The 19957-nt window shown below is 39.8% G+C and overlaps 1 protein-coding gene across 1 annotated transcript in view; it reads right to left on the reverse strand.

Annotated features, from left to right (window-relative positions):
- The window catches only part of megf6b (multiple EGF-like-domains 6b), a 60730-nt gene that overhangs the window by 17160 nt on the left and 23613 nt on the right, over positions 1-19957 (reverse strand). Inside the window, exons 5-8 of the mRNA XM_062415684.1 lie at positions 10736-10858; positions 3680-3802; positions 959-1084; positions 95-217 (exon numbers count right to left, since the gene is read on the reverse strand). Coding sequence (XP_062271668.1) covers positions 95-217; positions 959-1084; positions 3680-3802; positions 10736-10858 — 495 coding nt within the window. The remainder of the gene's footprint in view (positions 1-94; positions 218-958; positions 1085-3679; positions 3803-10735; positions 10859-19957) is intronic.

Below are 19957 nucleotides of genomic sequence, written 5' to 3' on the forward strand. Positions count from 1 at the left end.
GCTCCCGAGCAACTACTAAATCAGAGCTTGTGCTGACTTTTTCTCTAAACTGATAATGCTCTAACTCCATTATTATTGTGAGTGGTGACTTTACCTTCGCAGGTTTTCCCATCTTCAGCCAGGGTGTAACCAGCTCTACAATCACAGTGCGCCTTGCCGCCATCAGCGTGACACTCGTGCATGCAGCCTCCATTCTGATCTGCGCAGGGGTTTTGCACTGTAACACAAAAAGCACACGCTCATAAACATACTGTAACTCTACATGGTGTCAGTCAAGTGAACAACGTCTCTGGCATAGCGGCGGAGAAGACTGTAAAAACTAATTGTTCTCCATTTTATGCAGAGCATGTAAAAAGATTTAAATCCGCACTGCCAACCTGCACCTCAACCTCATCTTTTTATTGTTCTCTTTGAATAGTTCTGACTGTGATTAACTTGTGTAAGCCTGTCCGGCATCTGGGATGAGAACCTCCAGCTCTGCAAAAATTAGAGGAAGCTGCTCACAGCCAACAATTACAAAGTAAACACATCTAAATGACAGTAATTTAAAATACATACTGTATATGTATAATTTCACACTCCCAGAGAACTGAACTGCACGGCCTCAGAGACCAGAGAGATTAAAAGTATGAAGGACATCAAAACACTAATTTGAAGAAAAACACTATTAAAAAAACTGCTTTTATTCATTCCAATTTCATGTCAAACCCAGACTATGACAGTTAAACCTGTTCCAGCACAGACATCCTGTCAGATAATTACAATTGGCAGCAGATGCAGTTAATGTGATTTTACAATCAAATCTTCAGAATCACACCTTCATAACCTTCCAAATATTCTCACATTTATTGGCACTCTTTCTTTATATATACATTAATTATCCGTCCTTTCTGTCTTGTGTCAAGTGTTGATGTGCATTAAATGTTTTCTTACAGAAATTGGAAACTTGGGCACTCACATTTACAATGCTTGCCATCCTCTGCCAGTTCATAATTTGGCTTGCAGCGGCAGCGGAAATGAGCAGCAGACTGCTGCACACAGTAGTGTTCACATCCCCCATTGCTGATGGCGCAGGAATGGACAGCTAAAGGGAAAAAAACAAGAAAAAAAACCTGAGTGACATGACGAAAAGGACAGACACACTAGGACAGGAAGAGATACGGTCACAGAGAATGAGAAAACCATGCTTCTTTGTAGCAATAAATCAGTTTCCATCAATCCAAACTGCTGTTTCATATTAGTCTATCCAAATTTTGATTTGACTGCAACATCACATCCACAGAAATCTCTCTCAGCGAGAATATGACTGCTGGACTGACATTCCTATAAGACATTCAGAGAATACCTCAGAGTTTTGCTATGCACTAAGCCAAAAATCACAGAGGGATTTGAATGGCAGACCCTCTATGGTAGAGAGCACCCGTACGCTGATGAGGTTGACGGCAGAGCCAGTTCAATCATCTTCCCTGTCTGTGTTCCCCCTCCTAATAGCAACATATGAAACCTCGGTCGACAGCCTGGACTCAATCTCTTCACTGAAAACAACAGGTAGGCGCAGGACAGCCCGGTGTTCTTGAAGATGATGTTTTTCATTCTCAAAGACTGAAGTCAAAATCCATCCATCACAAGTACATGTCAAACCACAAAGTGCTTTCCAGCTCAAATATTATGCAGGCACATGCTAAGTGTGTGGGATGTGTGCTGGTAGATGAAGAGCTGATATTGAATTGATTTTAGGACATCTGCTCTCTTTCTTCTCCTCATGAGTTCATTCTCATGTCATCATGTTCATTCATCATGTCATCATGTCACAGCCACATGTCCCTCCATACATACACTATATAATGTGCCCAATTTATTTGTCTTTTTCTGCAGGGTATCTGCACAGTTTTAAGTTGACTGCAGCCTGACACACAGATAAGCTTCACCTGAGAGTGAGTCCACATGTGCACTGCGATTATTAGTGCAATCAGTCTTTTCTTCATGCAGCAGCTGTCACACAAGAGTCTCTCAGGGACAGTTGGGTCCCAGCTACAGTATCCGCTCTAGAAGACAATGAAACGACCTCGCTTTATGAAGCCAAGAAACACATGATGATTTCCACTCTAAAAGTCAGTCAGGACACTCTGTATACATTCCTGACTGCAGAAACCAGTGCCAGGTTTATACTCTTTTTCTCTATCAGCTATTTCTAAAAACCAAAAGCAAATGTATCTGGCGTCTCAGAAAAAACATACAGGTACTGCAGAGGTCAGGAGTGACGAAATGTACACAGTGATTTAAAGAATGAAGCTTATGTGAGCTTTGAAATGACACACAAGTTGCATTTAATATAGGAAAAAGGCTGGATTTATAACTAGAGACCGCAGTTTTCAATCTCCTCTCAAAATAGTTGTGTTTTATTGCAATTACTCATACAATGGACAGATTTCAGATCATGTATTATTTTTTATTAATCTTTGCCAAAATTCAGAGCAAACACCTACCTTCATTATGAGCTTCAACTCAACCAAAAGTGTGTTTCTTGGATAGATTGAAAGTTCATTCTTGATCTTGGAAAGAGCCATTGATAATACACTCTCACCACAAAGTCCATTTCATGCTCAAATAGGTCTTTATTTTTCTGAGCACTAAGGATTTCTCGTCCATGTTGCCTTAAAAGTTGAGAATGAAGGTTTCATTCTGTTTCTTGAATGTTACAGTCACATAGATACTGATTTTAAGAGCCTATAGCTGCAATCTGGTATAATTTACATCAGCTATGCGATCCGATCACAGATTTCTATACAGTATCTACATGTATGTTTATATTTATGGAGAGAGATTAAACAGTAGAGGGAACCAAGGCATCTTGGGACAAATTCAAACATATTACCCAAAGGAAATATCTAAGCCCGGACAGCAAAGTCTACAGAAAACTTAATAACATCTTAATAGATGGAAAAGATCAGTCAAGATGTTGATAGATACTGCAGTACATATTGTACAAATGTTCTCCAGCACATGACCACCGGAGCAAATTCTCACACATAAAAACTACCTCATAAACCACTTTCAACAAGATATCCACTGATGCGAGTTAGAAATGCATCAACTACACTTAATGTGGCTTTACTAATTTAATTTCAATCATCTTGTAACAGGGCTTTTTGTCAAAATAGAAGGGGTCATCTTCTCCAAAACCATGAATTAAAAACTGTGTTTTAGATGATTTAATACCCATGTCAAAAAAACAAAAAAAAGCATATGTGGGTAAAGTTAAAAGAAATAATCATCAAAAGTAATACTCACACTAGAGACTTTAAAAGCTGTCCAGCAGCCCAGTTTCTCCAGAACAGTGTTTCACTGTTTATGTGACATCTGAACAATGAGGCCCATTAATGAGAGGCCTTCATACTACTGTTTGTAATTAGATTCAATGAAGGACAAGACCTTTAATCATCCCTGTCCACGTGTTTTAATCATTTATATAACTTGATTTTATGCTTTTAAAAAGTGTGCATCACTTTCATGTTTTGACATCTTTTTCTAATTGTGATTTTACTTATGTGTTTGGACGATGTGATTGGATTCACACCCTAAAGGGTCAAATACACTAGTAGCAGTATTATTTCAGCCTAGACACTAATGTCCACTTTTCCCGCTTGTACAATGTAAGCACTTCCATAAAGTTACTTACAGAGGCAGGTGCGGCCGTCCACATGCAAGCGGGAGCCCGGATGGCATTCACAGTAGTAGGAGCCCCTGGTGTTAACACATCTGTGCTGGCAGCCTCCATTATGGACCTGGCATTCATCAATATCTGTAGGGAAGGGGGGGGGGGGGGGGGGGGGGGGGGGGGGGGGGGGGGGGCGAAAATGGCAGGAGGGGAGGGAGACAGGAGAGAAATGAGTGCAATTTGACTAAATCCTATCATTATGAGAAAAAATTGGTCACGAGAAAAAAGCCCAGATGAGCTTCCAAGAGGAATTTAAGACAGGGTTTAGCATAAAGATGTACTCCAAGTAAAAATTAGATGATGGATGAGAAGGGAAAGTATTTTACAAGTGCATTGAAGCTCAAACAAACAAATCCCCCATGTGGTAACAACTACTGAACATTTAAAACCAAATTTAAATTCCTTTGCTTCTTGTCAAAGTCCCTCGGGTGCAGCGTGCATATGGAAACTTAAATCGGAGGATACGAAACATACACATTCCTCTAAGCCAAGCGTGGACATTATAAACAAATATAAGAAGGAGGTTCTTCATCTGAGAAAGTAGTGGTGAGGAAACATGACCGCCTCACTGTGTGACCAGATTTCAACTGAAACAAGCAGTGTCCCGAAACACTTCTCATTTTAGGGGTCAAAGACTAATAAATTGTTTTCTGAGTTCCACAGCAGACCCCCTGTGAGATATGAGCTGATTTATGAAGCCCTGCTCTGTTTGGACTACTGCTAGCAGCCCGTCTGCCACCATCATCATCAGCAAAATTAGGACATGAAGTCAAACCCACCTCGCCTCCAGGCCAGCGACAAGTAACTTTTTGCTTTTTGCACTAATGTTACTAAAATCATCACAGTGGAGTTACTGGAAATGTTGCTGAGTGATGTGACACATTAAAAAGGTAAAAGGAAATGGCTTTTGGCTGGTTCATGTCTGTAAAAACAGCTAACACACTATAAAAGAGTATTAGTCAGCGCCAAGTTAAAGTGCATGGTTGAGAAATGTGCTGTTCTGTACAGACCTCACTCTAGGCAGCTATTTTAAGCAAAGAAACTATTTCAAGAATTCACAGGAATCTCTGTAAAAAGAGCCAGTTTTATAAACTACTGAGTGATGACTTTGACAAAAATGTTCTATAACTTAATTGTTTGTACTAATTATTTTATTTTGTGCTGTTCAGTGCTAATAGTTGAAAACATGACAGTCACACCACAGACCACACACTTTGACTTCAGGAACAATGCATGCAACAGTTCACTATAAAACAAAATCTCATAAATGATTTAATATTTAATACAGTGCAATACAAAACAATAGTCTTGCACCTTAAGTAGGAATAAAAATGTCCACATAAAAACATTAAATGCAGTACATTAAGCCCTCTTTGCCTCACAGTCCAGTTTTCTCCCACCGTCTGAAGACAAGCAGGTCAGGTAAACTGGAAAGTCTAAATTCCCCATAGATGTGATATAATACAGACAGTGTTCCTGTGAAGAATAACCAGCAGCAAGTGTTTTTTTGGCCACTCAGGGGCAGTGGAAACAAGCTGTAAATACAACACTGACACATTATCAACCTATAAAGTGGCTAACTCAGAAAACATTTGCTTATTTAGGGCATGCAGGAAGCAACATTAGCATTCATTTGGAGTGTTTAGGTTGACCATGTTAATTTAGGTCTAATATTCACTCTCCTGTAAGCTCTGTTTTTTGTGAGGTAATATCAGAGGTAATACTGGCTATTCAGTTGCTCAATGCTCCTCTATGTTCAACAGCTCGTCTGTCGTTTGATGATGGGCAGCTGCCTGCTGTGACTGGAAACCATGATGATGTAAGCAGTGAGAGTGAACCAAAATAATAAAACTGTGAACCACAAAACCAAAACAATAACCTGAAAATGTCTGCAGAGCAGAAGGGAGCTGCAGAGATTGCAGGATGACAATTTTGTCACTTCAAGTGACCCCTGTCACATTAGACGCAATTATTTGGTCCTTTGTTAATATAAAATATTGATGATAGCAGCTATGAACTGGTATTTTTCAGGCATTGGAGAGATAAATATGAATATTTGGTCTCTGTAACAGAGGGAAAGAATCTGGCCTCCACAGCGCTGGCCAGCACAGTCACGCTGTGTGGCATAGAGACATTGTGGCAGCTGAACAAGAGTGCACATTAAATGCCACCGCATCACTGTCTTCATGTTACCACATTACACAGAAGTACAGACAAACAGTATGTGACCTACGATTTACCCCTAAATCAGTTCTTTGCAAAACCCAAAACCCCTCTCCCTAAAGCTACACTGCATGCTGGAGGAAACACTGTGTTTTAAATTGTGATACATGAAACACTGATTCTACCCTTTACAATAAAAACAAAGACAGGATTAGGATAAGAACAAAAATGCAGTGTAAGAGCATAAAGGGACTGAAATCTACTTGCTTAATGTTTCCAGTAAAACCTGCCCAAAACCGTGGAATTATAGAAATATCCTTGGGCTGAACCCATCTACTCCCAATAATATCCCATGACATCTTCAAATATAGTATTTGGGGCAGAAACAAGCCTCTAAACTTTCCTCTTCTTCGTCTCTGTGTTGCCAAATTTCAGCTTCACTTCATAAGCTGGCAGGAGCCCTCCTCTCGTTTTTCCAGGCATGCTCCATGCCGTCCTTTGGTTTGGTTTATCATGAAATGGTTCCAGCGCTGTGGAGCTCTGTAGACTGCAGCACGCAGTCAGAGAATCCTCTCCAGCCTGGTTTCCACGTCCAGAACATGATCCCCCTCTGAGCTCGGAGCCAAAGCCTCAACAGCCTTTGGCTTTACAGAAGGCATATAAATTCTCTGCCCGCAGCCACCTACAGCACAGTGTCGTCTTCATGGAAAACTATTTTGGTCAGTTTCTGATAGTTGATTTGTTTATTGTGTGCAGAAGATAAATTATTATTAACCGCCTTGACATTTCTCCAACAATATCTCAGTTACACAGTAGATGAGAAGTATTATCAGAAATATGGTCGATGTAAAACATGTTTCATCTTACATTTATCCCGGAGCACTACAGTCATGCCAAAAATGAAAAAAATGAAAAAATTCAGTCATAATAATATTGACATAATCTGTCGAGAGAGTGTATCTGGTATCTAGCCGTGCTTGTATTAGCATTACAAAGAGTCTCTCATGATTCATCCTTCATGTTTTCATGTGCACTAATCTCTGTTGATAAAAGCAAGCCTCCCCTGCTCTGATCAGAAACAAAGTTATCTGCAGTGCCAGGCCAAGCGGACACATATCAGCAGGACTGATTAACTAGTCTGGCAGAGCCACAGTCTGGCTGTAGACAGGCACAAACAAATGCTGCTACTACCGCTTCATCTGCATTTTGGTTGTAAAATCATCACTTACCTGCCGCCATGTAACCCAAGTTGTAGCCTTGGTATCCATGGAAACAATGTGTCCTATAGCAAATTCTTCTGTAGTAACTCTGTGGATAGTTTGCAGCAGATGTCAGAGTTGCCTCAATTAACACCGAGAGGAAAATCCACAATCCTGATGACAAAACCATGGTTGGAGTGTAACCTCTCACAGAGGAAAAATATTCAAATTATTTTACTTATAAAATCTACTATAAAAAAAACAACGATCCAAACATTATTTTTTGTAAGGCACATTCAATATGAAAAATTATGACGAATGGCCAGTTCCACAGTAAAGAATCCTGGTTTGGTGTAACATGGTAACTACTTTTTATTCCTTCTGCCTCCTGATTTTTCTCTCCCTCTCTCGCTTTCACCCTCCCATCTACCAAAGCTAAATGTCCATCACATTAAAGATCCTCCTCTCTCCTCTTCCCTCCCCAGTTTTACCCCTCACCCCTACTCTACACTCTCTCTTAAAACAAAGGTACATCCAGTACTCCATAAACTACAAATAATTTTGCTTCATACCAACTGTAAGTGCTTTCTTTCCAACAATGATTTATTACATTTTACCACTCAACACATTTATCATCTCTCCGAAGAATATTATGTGATAAAATGTGAGATTCATTAGGGCATCTCACTCAGGTGCTGGTCTCAGATGTGCCGTCTTTATTTTTATTCTTATTCTTCCGATACTGACATGTATCAAAAAAAAAAAAAAATTAAAGAAAAAGAACGCCAGATTTGATAGGTGCCAGAAGTCAAATTCAGTATTTATAATCCAAACATCTGAGAAAGGAATGAGCCTTGCAGTGAAATCTTCTGTTCAGGAGCAAAGCAGTGTGCTCTCTTTCATCTGTTGCCAACACATATGCACAAACACAGCTACAGGACCACGACAGCACTTTATAGAGCTTATAAAGAGCAAAGCATGGTCACGGTCAGCATCACTCCTGGATCTGAGAAGAAACTTGCCATAGAGACCGCTGCAGGATACAATGACTGTAATCTTTTCTCCTTGTTAATGCAACCTTAAAGCCTCTGTAACATACACCTGTACAGTTATTACATCAGGCAGCAAGCATCTGAGAAGTGCTCAGGCTCAGACAGACCAGCAGAAACTGATACAGATCATTTTCTGTGTCACGACATGCCAAAATGTTCACAACTCCATGCACATAAAATGCATATTTGTGCAGACATGGCACATTGAATCGTGTGGACAGTGATGGTAGCCAGGTGAGGAGAAGCAGCTCTCAAGCACGGATGACAGATGATAGGCTTAGAGCCATTACTGCACAAAAATGCCAGATAACCACAGTAAAAACTAAAATAATCCAGGTGAGAACCCGGCAACAGCAAGATGTTTTTCTTGAAAAATCTTTCCGGGAACTGTCCTGCTCTAAGAGGTAACAAGAGCATCCAATACCTGTTGATTTTGGAATATTTTGCTCACACATCTCCTGCCTACAACTAACTATTAATTCAGCTGCCAAACACTGGCAGACCATTATTCCCACCTTCATGGTTGTATTGGTCTGAGCTGTAAAGTTCATTTGGCATGACGGCTTAAATGTTGACATTGCTGCGCTGCACTCAGCATGGCAGCAGTTACTGTTGGACTCTTCTTCCCTGATCAGTACCATTTGTATCAGTGCTGCTTATTTTAAACTAAATATAAATAGATACATACATGAAGAAAATGGAATTCGACCTGCAGCTTAAATCTAGGGAACTCTCCACAAGGGATTACTGTGTAATAACGTGATTTTGTTTAGTTTTTTTAGTATTTTGCAATGAACAAAAGATGTATTTGTTCCTTTCTAGTTGATGCCAGTGGTATCAGCATATTAACATCCCACAGCAGATGTCTTTCATTGAAAAATTATAGCATGTTGCCAAGGACAGGATTCCCCAAAGTAGTAATGCGGTTGTGTACCGTCCAACTCCCCAGAATCATTTATTCTTCACAGCTAACTGAATGGATGTTGTCAGTCACTCATTTGGACTCACGCAGGCCTTGCTCTGTGAACACTCCCAGCTACAGGCTGACGTGCAGAAGGAAAGCTGATCACTTACTGTGGACGCACTCGTAGAAATTACAGATAATTAGAACATTAATGTTGCCGGTAGTTGTTTTCCTCCAATATATACCAGTGGCAACAGACAGCTATGAAAGACAGCTGTGACTACGTTCCCATCAACTCTCCTAATGTCCATAACCTGGATCAGATCTCTCACTGGTTCGTCCAGCAGGCAGCCGCACTGCAGAGCACTGCAGTGTCTCTTTTAGGCTTGGCTAATGCACAGAGGAATCCTTATTCTGATTAAACCAACCACTCGCAGAGATTCCATAATCAGAAACATCAAACTATGATGGAGTGAAAAAAGCATTATGGGAAAATGTTGAGCGTAAGCTCCATTCTGGTGAACTGTTGTTCAGAGACACTGGGCTTTTTACATAGACTGGTAGCTGCTATTTATTCCAAAGATAATTTGAATCATAAAACAACAAGTCTTGTTGTTCACTTGCGTTAAATTTGATCTGGTTTTGATGTTCCCCAGGAGAAGAATCTACATTAACTGAGCCACAAATAAAAATGAAAACAAAACACTATAAATAACGTCTGAACTAACCGGTACTAAACCTACATGAAAGGTGCGATACACATAAAGTTTGACTAATGATTGATGAATGTCTGACCTGATGCGCCAGTTGGTTTGTTACACAGAAACATCTGAGAAGCCGTCCTTGGAAACAGTTTGCACAGGGCAGGCACTTTCAATAAATACTTGGCAGGTGATTGGATGAACCATCTGTTCATCACTGTCTATCACTGTCTTACCTTGTGAGGCAGCGCGATCCACAATACTAACTGGTCCAAACTACTGATGGTTTGGACACAAGCGCATAGTCTGACAAGTTTGATTCTCACGTGATCTTGTGATTTCATGATCTTGCAAATCCAGCTGCCTCACAAGATAAATAAACGTCAACATAAATACAGAATAAAAGACCAAAACATAAAACAGTGTTTTGGATGTTGGTTAAGGACACAAATTCTCAGAGTTCAGTGTGCTTAAAAATAAACTGTTTGATGTGTCATCTGAACATGTTTAAAAACAAACATCTTTAAAAGTGTCTGCAGCTGCATTGGTAGCTTTAATATTTGTTAACAAGCATTAAACATAAAGTGCAGCAGATGCTGACGACTTTAGATTTAGATTTTTAGGTATTTGGTAATAAAGTAAATCAAACTAGTACAAAAAGTTTTGTCTGTGATGACACAGTAGCTGTTGTGGCATTTCCCTCAAAACCACAAATGCGAACCTCATGGTGGCGCTAGACAGAAGGTCAAGGGATCACCAGTCATTAGGATGCATGGACTGGAAAACATGCTAGTGGTTATAGTAGTTAGTGAGATATTTCACCAACCATGGCTTAACATTTTCACAACTAGATGACAAAGGCTGTATCATACAATATTTAAATTGAACATATGATAAACAGAACTCCAATGTGTGATATCAAATGAGGATATTGATATTAATATAGCCACATAAAACCCACTTCCATAACGAAATGAATACTGAATATGAAGACTTACCTTGACAGGTTTTGCCATCTTCATTTAGTTTCAGTCCAGAAGGGCACCTGCAGTAGAAACTTCCAATGGTGTTACAGCATAGAGCCTCGCAGCCTCCGTTGGTCTCCTCACATTCATTCACATCTGATGGGAGAAACAAAGAAAATGTTAAACCTACAGTCATTAAAACCACAACCAACAAGACGAGGTTGAAACTTAGTATATGCCTGGACTGTGTATGAATTGATAGAGTTGCTGTAAAACAGGCTCTTTTTTTTGAACAGCTGAGATTGAGAAAAAATGTATCTTCCTTTTCATGTCAGTCTGATGAAGTTTCAACTGTCCTCCGTGAATACATTTGGATGTAATGCTGGAAAACTACAATTCATGAAAATTACTACAGGAAACTGCTTTTTCCATGATTCTTTCCTTCGTGCAAACATAAAGGAAAATTAAAAAGGAAAAATACATAAATATCCAAAAGAGAACTAAAATAAATAATGTGATAAATTGAGTGGCGAAAAGGAAATATGCAGCCGTAACATGTTCTCCCTGTGACGTGTTAACCTTCTCCAACATCAACCAGGACTAGCGTTTGTCAGTCAAGCAGAGCTTCCAAAACACTTCCACAAGAAGTCACAGTTTTTCCATTTCATTTTCATCAGCTAAATATCCTGCCAAAGCTGTCATCAACTAAACCAGATAAAATCTTTCCCTCCACTTCCCAAACTACACATAATGACTCAGGTCAAATTCAGGTGCTGACAGTTCAGCATATACCATAATTTGAGCTGCAGAGCTTCTGCGTAATGAGGAGATATTAAAACTGAAAATGAAAGGAATAATGTGTTACAGGTTGTTCACTTTTACGCTGCAGTTTCACGAGGCAGATGCACACTGGCTGCATTAAGAGTAAATTTTGTTCATATGGGAGTTTGTCAGGAGAGATCATGCTCACAAAGTAGTTTTAGACTTGATGACATTGGGCTGTTTTATTTGACATGCCAGGAGAAGGAATCTTGGCCTGAAACCTGGAAGCCATGGAGAAAATTAGGAGGCAGCATTCACTTGGCACTAATCAGCTTGTAAACTCTCTCCATGTCCATAAAAGCAGAGAGTTACAGAGGAAGAGTATGAATGCAAAGAAAATTGCTTTATAGAACATTTTCCCCCTGCTAGCAGATTTTGGTACAATGCGATGCCAGCATTTAACCAGTCAATTAAACGATTTCCCTCTCAGTTTACAACATCTGGAAATGTTCACACTAAAAACACTGAACTATTTCTACTGCCATGTGTTTAAAAAATGCATTCTATAGCCATAAAAGCACAAACAGCAGACAATATGCAATGACATGTTACCTTTAACATCAAGAAAACATTTTATTATACTATGAAACATAATTTCAAATCGGTTTATTGCACTAGTCATTCATAGCAAGACTTGATAGATTGCAGCTAAAGGTCCAATTTGGGATGCTGTCATATTTTCAGCTGGGCACTACATCACAAGATTTAAACAGTCTGGGTCATGGGATGAGAGGGAGTGCCTGTTTAAGTATAGTTCACTTAGCTTGGAAAAATAAGTACAGCAGGTTTGAAGAAAATCCAGACTGATCCAAAGCAGACAAGTGATGGTCACAGAGCAGAGTGTGCCCTGAAGTCACGGCAGGATTAAACACCCTGAGGGATCCTGCGCTAAGATCTCCCCCGTGTCTGTTTGTGTTGAATGTGTGTGAGAGGAGGTCTATCTCCCCCTCTTCCCCTCTTCTCCCCCCTGAGGCCACACACCTGTGTGGCAGCTTGAGCAGGGGTCTGCCCAGGGTCAGTGTCACGCTCATCACTCTCCAAGTCTTTCTGCCCAATAAGCAAGCAGGAATGTTGAACTGCTGTAGCTCAGCAGGAGAAAATGCGAAGCAGGGGTAAAAACTGGATGTCTGGATCGATAAAGAAGCATGTTTTTATTATTACAAGGAATTTATTTTTATTTTTCCATCAGTTATTGAGTTAAATGAGTTCCAAAACAGAATAAAGTAATAATAAAGCAATGTCTTATTTTTTGTCTGTTTTTACGATGAGGCCCACATTGGAAATCAATAAATAGTTCCATAAGTCTGCACACAAACTCTATCTATCTCTATGGTACACTGCTGTTTACACTAACGTAAGTTAATTTGATCAGAGAAATATTCCCAGCTATGGAAGTCATTTTCTCTGAATGTTAAACTCAGTGACCTCTAAAGGTGTGGGTGAGTCTTGGGTTTGGGACAGAGACTACACCCTCACTTGACTCCAGGGGGCAACGGAGATAAATATTTTTTTTTTGTTCACTTTACATCATCCTCACCAATCATCCATCAATCTGTCACCAGACATTTAATTGGCAATGTGTCACCAGACAGATTGATCTAGAGACATCTAAGAGAGCAAAACAGGAGCTGTAGACTCCTTTAAAAAAAGAATAATGTTTAAAGATCAGCCCCTTTTCCGTGAGCATCAGATCACTAAGGTTTCTTCTCCCTGACCTGAGCCTCTGGGAGGTCGGTGTGTACGTTTTTTCAAAAAGAGATCAGATGCCTAAAACAAAGTAGTGTGTCTGCGGCCAACTTTATGCCCCTGGTCAGGGCCAAAGGCCAAGGCTCAGGGTCGAACACATGCAGAGTGAATTGCACTAGACCGTTTCGCCATGTGGTGCATATTCAGATATGTAATATATGTGGCACAAGAGTCCTCTTGGAGAGTGGTTAACCAACTAAAGATCCCTTCAAGCCATTTATTACCAAAACTTGTGCAGTCTAATGTAATTCAACACAACAGTGCTACATCCGATCTGTAAGTAGCTATTATTCTCATTAATGATTACTGTATTCTGGCAATCATATTTTATATTAATCAAGAAATATTTTAGTCTATAAAATGTCAGAAAATGTTGACAAATGCCCATTTCTCAGACTCCAGGTTGACTTTTCAATTTGCTTGTGCGGCTGAAAAAATATTTATTTACAATGACAAAGGAAAAGAGAAATACAACAAATTCTGACATTTGAAGGTCAAATCATTGTACCTTTTGCTTGATAAATGAGTAAACTCATTGTTCTGCCGATTGATTCATCTATCAAATAATCAAATTATTTGATTTGTTTCTGCACTAGAAGGTTATAGTGTGCCGTTTTGTTGAACTTAATGCTCATTTCGGGGAATGCTGTTATCAGTTTTGTATTGCAGAATTCAGCGTTTCCAGTAGTGTCTTATAGCATCTCACCTGAAACCAAAACCACCTCTTCTAACATTTAAAAAACCTTTTTAATGAAACAAAACATTAACCTTAAGGGAAACGAGCAGACGCACTACTTCACACAGAACACCATACAGTATGGTGTGTGCAACTATTGTTTAGACAATATAACTAGCCAAATGAATCATGAAACCAGATGCCATCATGTTCTGGGTGCATTACCACCTCGGCTAAAACAATGTTTCTAATACTCTGTCCTGGTCCTATCTGTATGAAGGTGGGGTTTCTGTGCATTGTTCTGGGAGGATAACAACATTTCCACATCATTGAGTATGAGCCAAACTGCTCAGTGCTGTTATGTCTTCTTGTAAGTGAAACATAAAACAAACACACATTTGTAACATAGGTAAAATAATCTGTATTTCCCTGTCGTAGACACTCTGTTCCAAAGCAATCTGGAAAAGAATGAAAAATAAAAAAAAGGTTCATGAAAACTTTTGATTGTGTTTCAGTTCAGCTGCAGCAAAGTTCGGGGTTTACATTCCACTGCTGTATTGTGTGACTTCCTGCGATAAGGACGACCGCCACTGCTCCCGGGAGGATGATGCTAATGTCTCAGTAGACTGTAAGGGGGTAAGACTGGGCCAACGAAAACCACCAGACCTCTGATATTATCTCAGGGGTTCATGGGCCGGAAAATTGCAGCATTCATTAAGGAACAGGAGGGGGGACGCCGTTGATCGCCTAACCTGTTTCCCTTCAAGGTTCTGATCTAAAAGCCTGCTGGTGTAATAATGTGCTTTGCTAGTGTTCATTCCTGGTTGCATTCCCTGCAGTGCTCACAGCTGCTTTCATTTACCAGGTGCTATAAAGAGGGAAATTGGCTAGAGGCTCAAAAAGACATATTTGAGTCAGAGGTTCAACTTAGATGATGACTCGGGAAAGGATTTGTCTGTGACTGACCTGTACATGTGGCAGCAGGACGGATCATGACAACATAATGTCTGACCGTCTGTCCGTGAACTGGAACTGATAATTCACTTGACACTCCTTCACAGGAAAGTCATCCTCACCTTTGACCTCCAATATAACTGAGCCTTAAAATGTTTATTGTAAAGGACATGTTTCCTTTACCCAACCAACAGCCAGCGCCACAAGTGCCTGGCAGAGGCTCAAATAAAACAGATGAACTGGTGAAATATGCTCACCCAAGCTCACAAAAGTTATCATAAAAAATTATTTCATGGACTCCATAACTCCTCATGGATTTCACATCAGCTCCAGGAGTCAAATATCACGAGAATACAAAGATACATTTAAAATGTTTTATCTAAGCATAACTTGGTTCGGGTCAGTCTGTCTACATTTTTTAAGTACTTTGGTTCTAAGGTTTCCTCCTTCTAATGCATCAGACTGCTGTCTCCGTGCTATATAACATTTACAGGTACAGCAGACTACAAGCAATCAAGAGCAGAGGTCAAGAAGACTCACTTTATACACCAAGAGTATCATTTTTAATGTTTGGTATTCTTCCTCAGCTCCAACTAAAAAGTCTCTATCTCTATCTCTAATCTTTATTTTGTTCTTTATTATTTTTGCAAATGATTTCAGAAGTGTTTGTGTAATAAAGAGAGATGACTGAAATTAATAAGGTCAGTTGATCTTCAGATAAGTCCAACAATTTGATGGGTTGTGTTTTTTATGTCATAAAGACATCATGTATTTCTTCCCCTCTCTATGCTCCTTAAGAAATCAGCTCAAGTTCAACATTGCCCCCTGCTGCTGCATCACACATAGCACAGATGTGCTGCTGGATGTTTCAGTAAGGATTGACACTATGTAATAATACTCTGCTCTCATTCATCATGTAACTAAAACACAGCTGCCACAATATAATAACAATATAACAGTTCAAGTTTAACCAGACCACACTTTCACATCTTTCATTCTGGTTCACTGTACTGACTTACACCAGAAAACTATATATGCCGATTTGAGTATCCAATAATTTCCGCCCCCACTCCTATTCGATGCATTCTTAGTGCTGGTTATGGGACTTTTTTCCTGAAGCCCTGTAATTGTGGCCACTGTGGCAGCTTAGCTGTTAAGTAGCACTATCATTCAGTCTTGCTGTGGCTTTCCTGGAACCAGAGAAGTTAAAAAATGTCCCCTTAATGACAAAGGCCTAACCATGCACAGGCCTCTATGATGTGTATCCACTGATGTTTAAGACGTCTTTATCTCCGATCAGAAACCTCTAATGTTTCCATGAAGTCGTTAACAATCTGTCTCAAGTTTTGAGCCCTACCACGGAGCAAGTAGGACTACAGTACAGGCTTTGTAAAGTGTTCCTATTTCCTTTTTTAAAACTTTTTTTAAAAGATGCTCACAACCAAGAAGCAACCACACAGCTCGATGGTGAGGACCAAAGTAGAAGTGGTGTATGCTCTAATCACTCCAAATAAACCCACACTGTACTGAAGAAAACTAAAATACGTCAACATCTTACTTCAAATACCAAGTCAAAACAAAAGGTTGTGCTCATATGCAGGTCTAAAATTCTGAAAATCATTGCTACATTTAGGAAATATTACAGCTTTTTCCTTTCTTGACAGGTGTGTGTTCTTCTTTATTTGTATCTTTCTCATGTGAATATGCATATGAGCACTATCTAAATTCTCTGCTTATCTGCTTATTTAAACCGCAGGATTTTGTTTTTGATACAACTCTTCTTCCCAAGGCATGTGTTGACAAGAAACCACAGACAAGCAGCAGACTGTGCTCTGTTGTGATGAGTGAAGCCGTCTGACTCTTGGGTAAAAATATCAATCAAGCAACTCAGTAGGCTTTGTGCAGCATATTAACCTGACCACTGAGCCTTAAGTTTTATTATTTATTCCTGTTTGACCACAAGGGAATTATGTGCGACATCAAAGACACTAAAATCCAGTGTTTGAGTTCGTTTAGTGAACATTCTGCTCCACTGAGTCCTAAACTCCCTTAATCCTAGTTTTGATGATCCATTTCACTTCCCCTTCAAGGTAAGCGTGCAAGTGTGTGTGTATTGCACCTGTGCACACGTTTGAGCGTGCAGGTACTCATAGATGTTTATATACCATGGGATATCCCCTTCTTAGGAGACAACTTACTCCTGTAAGCTTTCATTTTTTCTCTCTTTTTCTCAGTATAGCTGAGTGAGACCATCGTAACTTCTTTATTCTCTAACACAGGCAGCGCAAATCACCTCAGTAAGATGGTCACAAATTACAAAAAAGAGTTTTGCTTGTAAAGTTGAACATAAAGTTCTTTGACGGCAGTGTTTTGACCACCTTATGATGGAGTGTGTCTGACAGTAATACGTTCTAAAAAAAAAAAGACCTCTCAAAAAATCTGCAGACAGTCAAAGGTTTCTGACTTCTGTCGATCATTTTTACTATCAGGAAAAGTTAAAGACTGCAACCCTGAAAAAAGTAGGCCAACTACGTGCACCTATGCATGTCTCCAGAATAACATTTTATGATCTACACGGACGAACAGCAGGAACAAATACCTCTCTGACCTCGGGGGATTGTCCTCTGACCCTTTGCGTGTGCTGTATCTGTGCTGTACCTGTTAAGACCTGTTGTTTCCAACTCTGACCCAGGAGTTTGGAGTGCCTGTGACAACACATGGAGGCCAGCAGGAATCTGAAAATTACTTGTTGTGGTTTCCAACCTGCCTCTCTGTTGGTCACATGTGTGAGATATGCTGCAGTGGTATGTGCGGGGCCTTAAGGCACAGAATGTTGCCCAGAGACATTTACCTACAGGGCAAGAGGTGGCAGATACATGACAGATTGTCATGCTCAAGGTGTACAGGAGGAATAAACATTGAATGGGTGATTATTGCTTCACATGCTCAAGTGTGACATTAAACACTTTTACTGTTGTTCAGAGTTGAAAGGAACAGCAGTCAAATGTAACCCTTTTCTCAAATATATGAAGTCTTAACATTCAACATACTCAACGTAACTCAATATAACTCAAGATGGTGACATCATCGGTGTCATTTTCTCAAACCTAAGAAAGCTAAAACTGTTTTACAAGCTGACAACTCATTTTGGTCAGTAAACTGAACAGCATGTGTAAAATTAGCCCCTTGAAGTCCTGCTTAAATTAGCTGATCATGATTTACCACAAATGGCTCTTTCATCAGCTGCTTGGCTACCAGACCACTAGCATCATCTGACCTGACACTTTTTACTTTGCTGATACTCACAGGCCATCACTATTTTCTGTCACAGCTTTCTCCACCACCTCAACCCACTACTTGAGTTGGTATTGTTGTGTTCATTTATGTGTTAATTAAGTGGGATTAATTCTCTCAGAAGATTTCTCATTGCAACTTAATCCTTTGAGAACTCTTTCAAAAAACAGAGCCTTTTGTACCAAATATATTGCTAATGTCCCATCCTGCCTGAACCTTCTGTTTGTGTTTTAGTTTCTGTTTTATATTGAAATGTTTTTCTCCTTGTTACACTCACCTGTGTCCTGTTTTTAATAACCCCTTGTTTATGTAAATCTGGATTTACTGTTCAGTCTCTGTTGGCTCCTCTGTTTTGGTTCAGTTTGTTTACCCTGCTTTGTTTGAGCCTTGTCCTGTTACCTTTTTTGCTTCTCTGCCAGTTTTTGTTTTGCCTCCTCAGCCCAGAATAAAGTGCCTTTTTTCAGCCTCTATCAGCCTGCAGTCTCTGCATTTGGGTCCACCTGCTCTGCATTTTGCGACAACTACAGATATCTTTTCTGCAACGGCTCTTTCGCTGTTTTTTTTATTAACAACGTGCAATTGTGACTTAATGTTTTGATATTTTAAGCTTTGTAAATTTGCGACCAGCTCGTGGCATAGCTTTGTGAAGATGTAAATTAAAATTATATTTCTATCATAGCCTATAGAGCTTCTTTTTTTTTATTAACAGTAGTGAGACAGGAAATCATGGGAAAGAGAGGGGGGTGTGACATGCAGCAAAGGTCCTCCGGCAGGGATTCGAACCGGGGTCCGCTGCGTACGTGGCATGCGATCTTAACCACTCGACCACCTGCGCGCCATATAGAACTATTTAAAGGCCACAAACAGATTTGTACATTTTGTTTAAAATAAAATAAAAAGTGTTGGTAGCAAAGAATGTGTCACTGTAAGCCATTTAGCCAGCAACCTGCGCTTAAATACCTTGATGGATTTTGGGAGACAAAACTAAATTGTTTGTCTGCTGAGGTACTGTCCATGGTGTTCAAAGGTGCACTAGTAGGTGTGCTAAGTGCTGAAATAATTGCCCCTCACCCTGAAGAAAACTATGCGCGATGCGTGAATAAGTGCAAACAGTCAGGGGTTTATGCATGAATGTGCAATACACTTAAGGGTCCCGGTTTGGGGGTTTGAAAATATAAATGGATAACGCCTTGATGCAAGTGTCTCTGAAATACAAGTTTAATTCGACTACTAATTCATCATTTAACTAGAATGCCAGTAAAGTAGTCTGTAGTGAGACAAAGATTAGGGTAAATCAAAGCCCAGCTGACCGTAATGAGATTCAACTTGCAGTCTTATTCCATAAAAAAACATCCTAGACATGTGAGAGGGGAGCAGGCCTGTCTCATTACATTTCTTTCAGATTAGCATCTGCTTTTCACACCTCACCAAACATCAGTAGGATGCTGGCTATTCATTGAGAGACTCGCGGGTGAATGTTACCCAAGGCGAAGTGGCTTCCATATGGAGATAATACACAACAGAGATAATGTTGTAGATGGAGATAAAACAGAGATTAAAAGTGATGTGTTTGGCTCAGTGGAATAAACAAGGAGCTAATGAGAAAAACAAAAGCAACACAGATTGTAAATTAGATATGGATGTTTCTGTGATGTAAATGGTAGGAGAGAATCAGAGCAACCACTGCAGATGAAGGGATCAGCCCACGCTGATTATTCCTCTAATTGTATTTTGCAAACCCTTGTCACTCCTGATTTACACAA

This window comes from Scomber scombrus, chromosome 3 (genome assembly GCF_963691925.1).
Source record: "Scomber scombrus chromosome 3, fScoSco1.1, whole genome shotgun sequence".
Taxonomy (NCBI): Eukaryota; Metazoa; Chordata; class Actinopteri; order Scombriformes; family Scombridae; genus Scomber; species Scomber scombrus.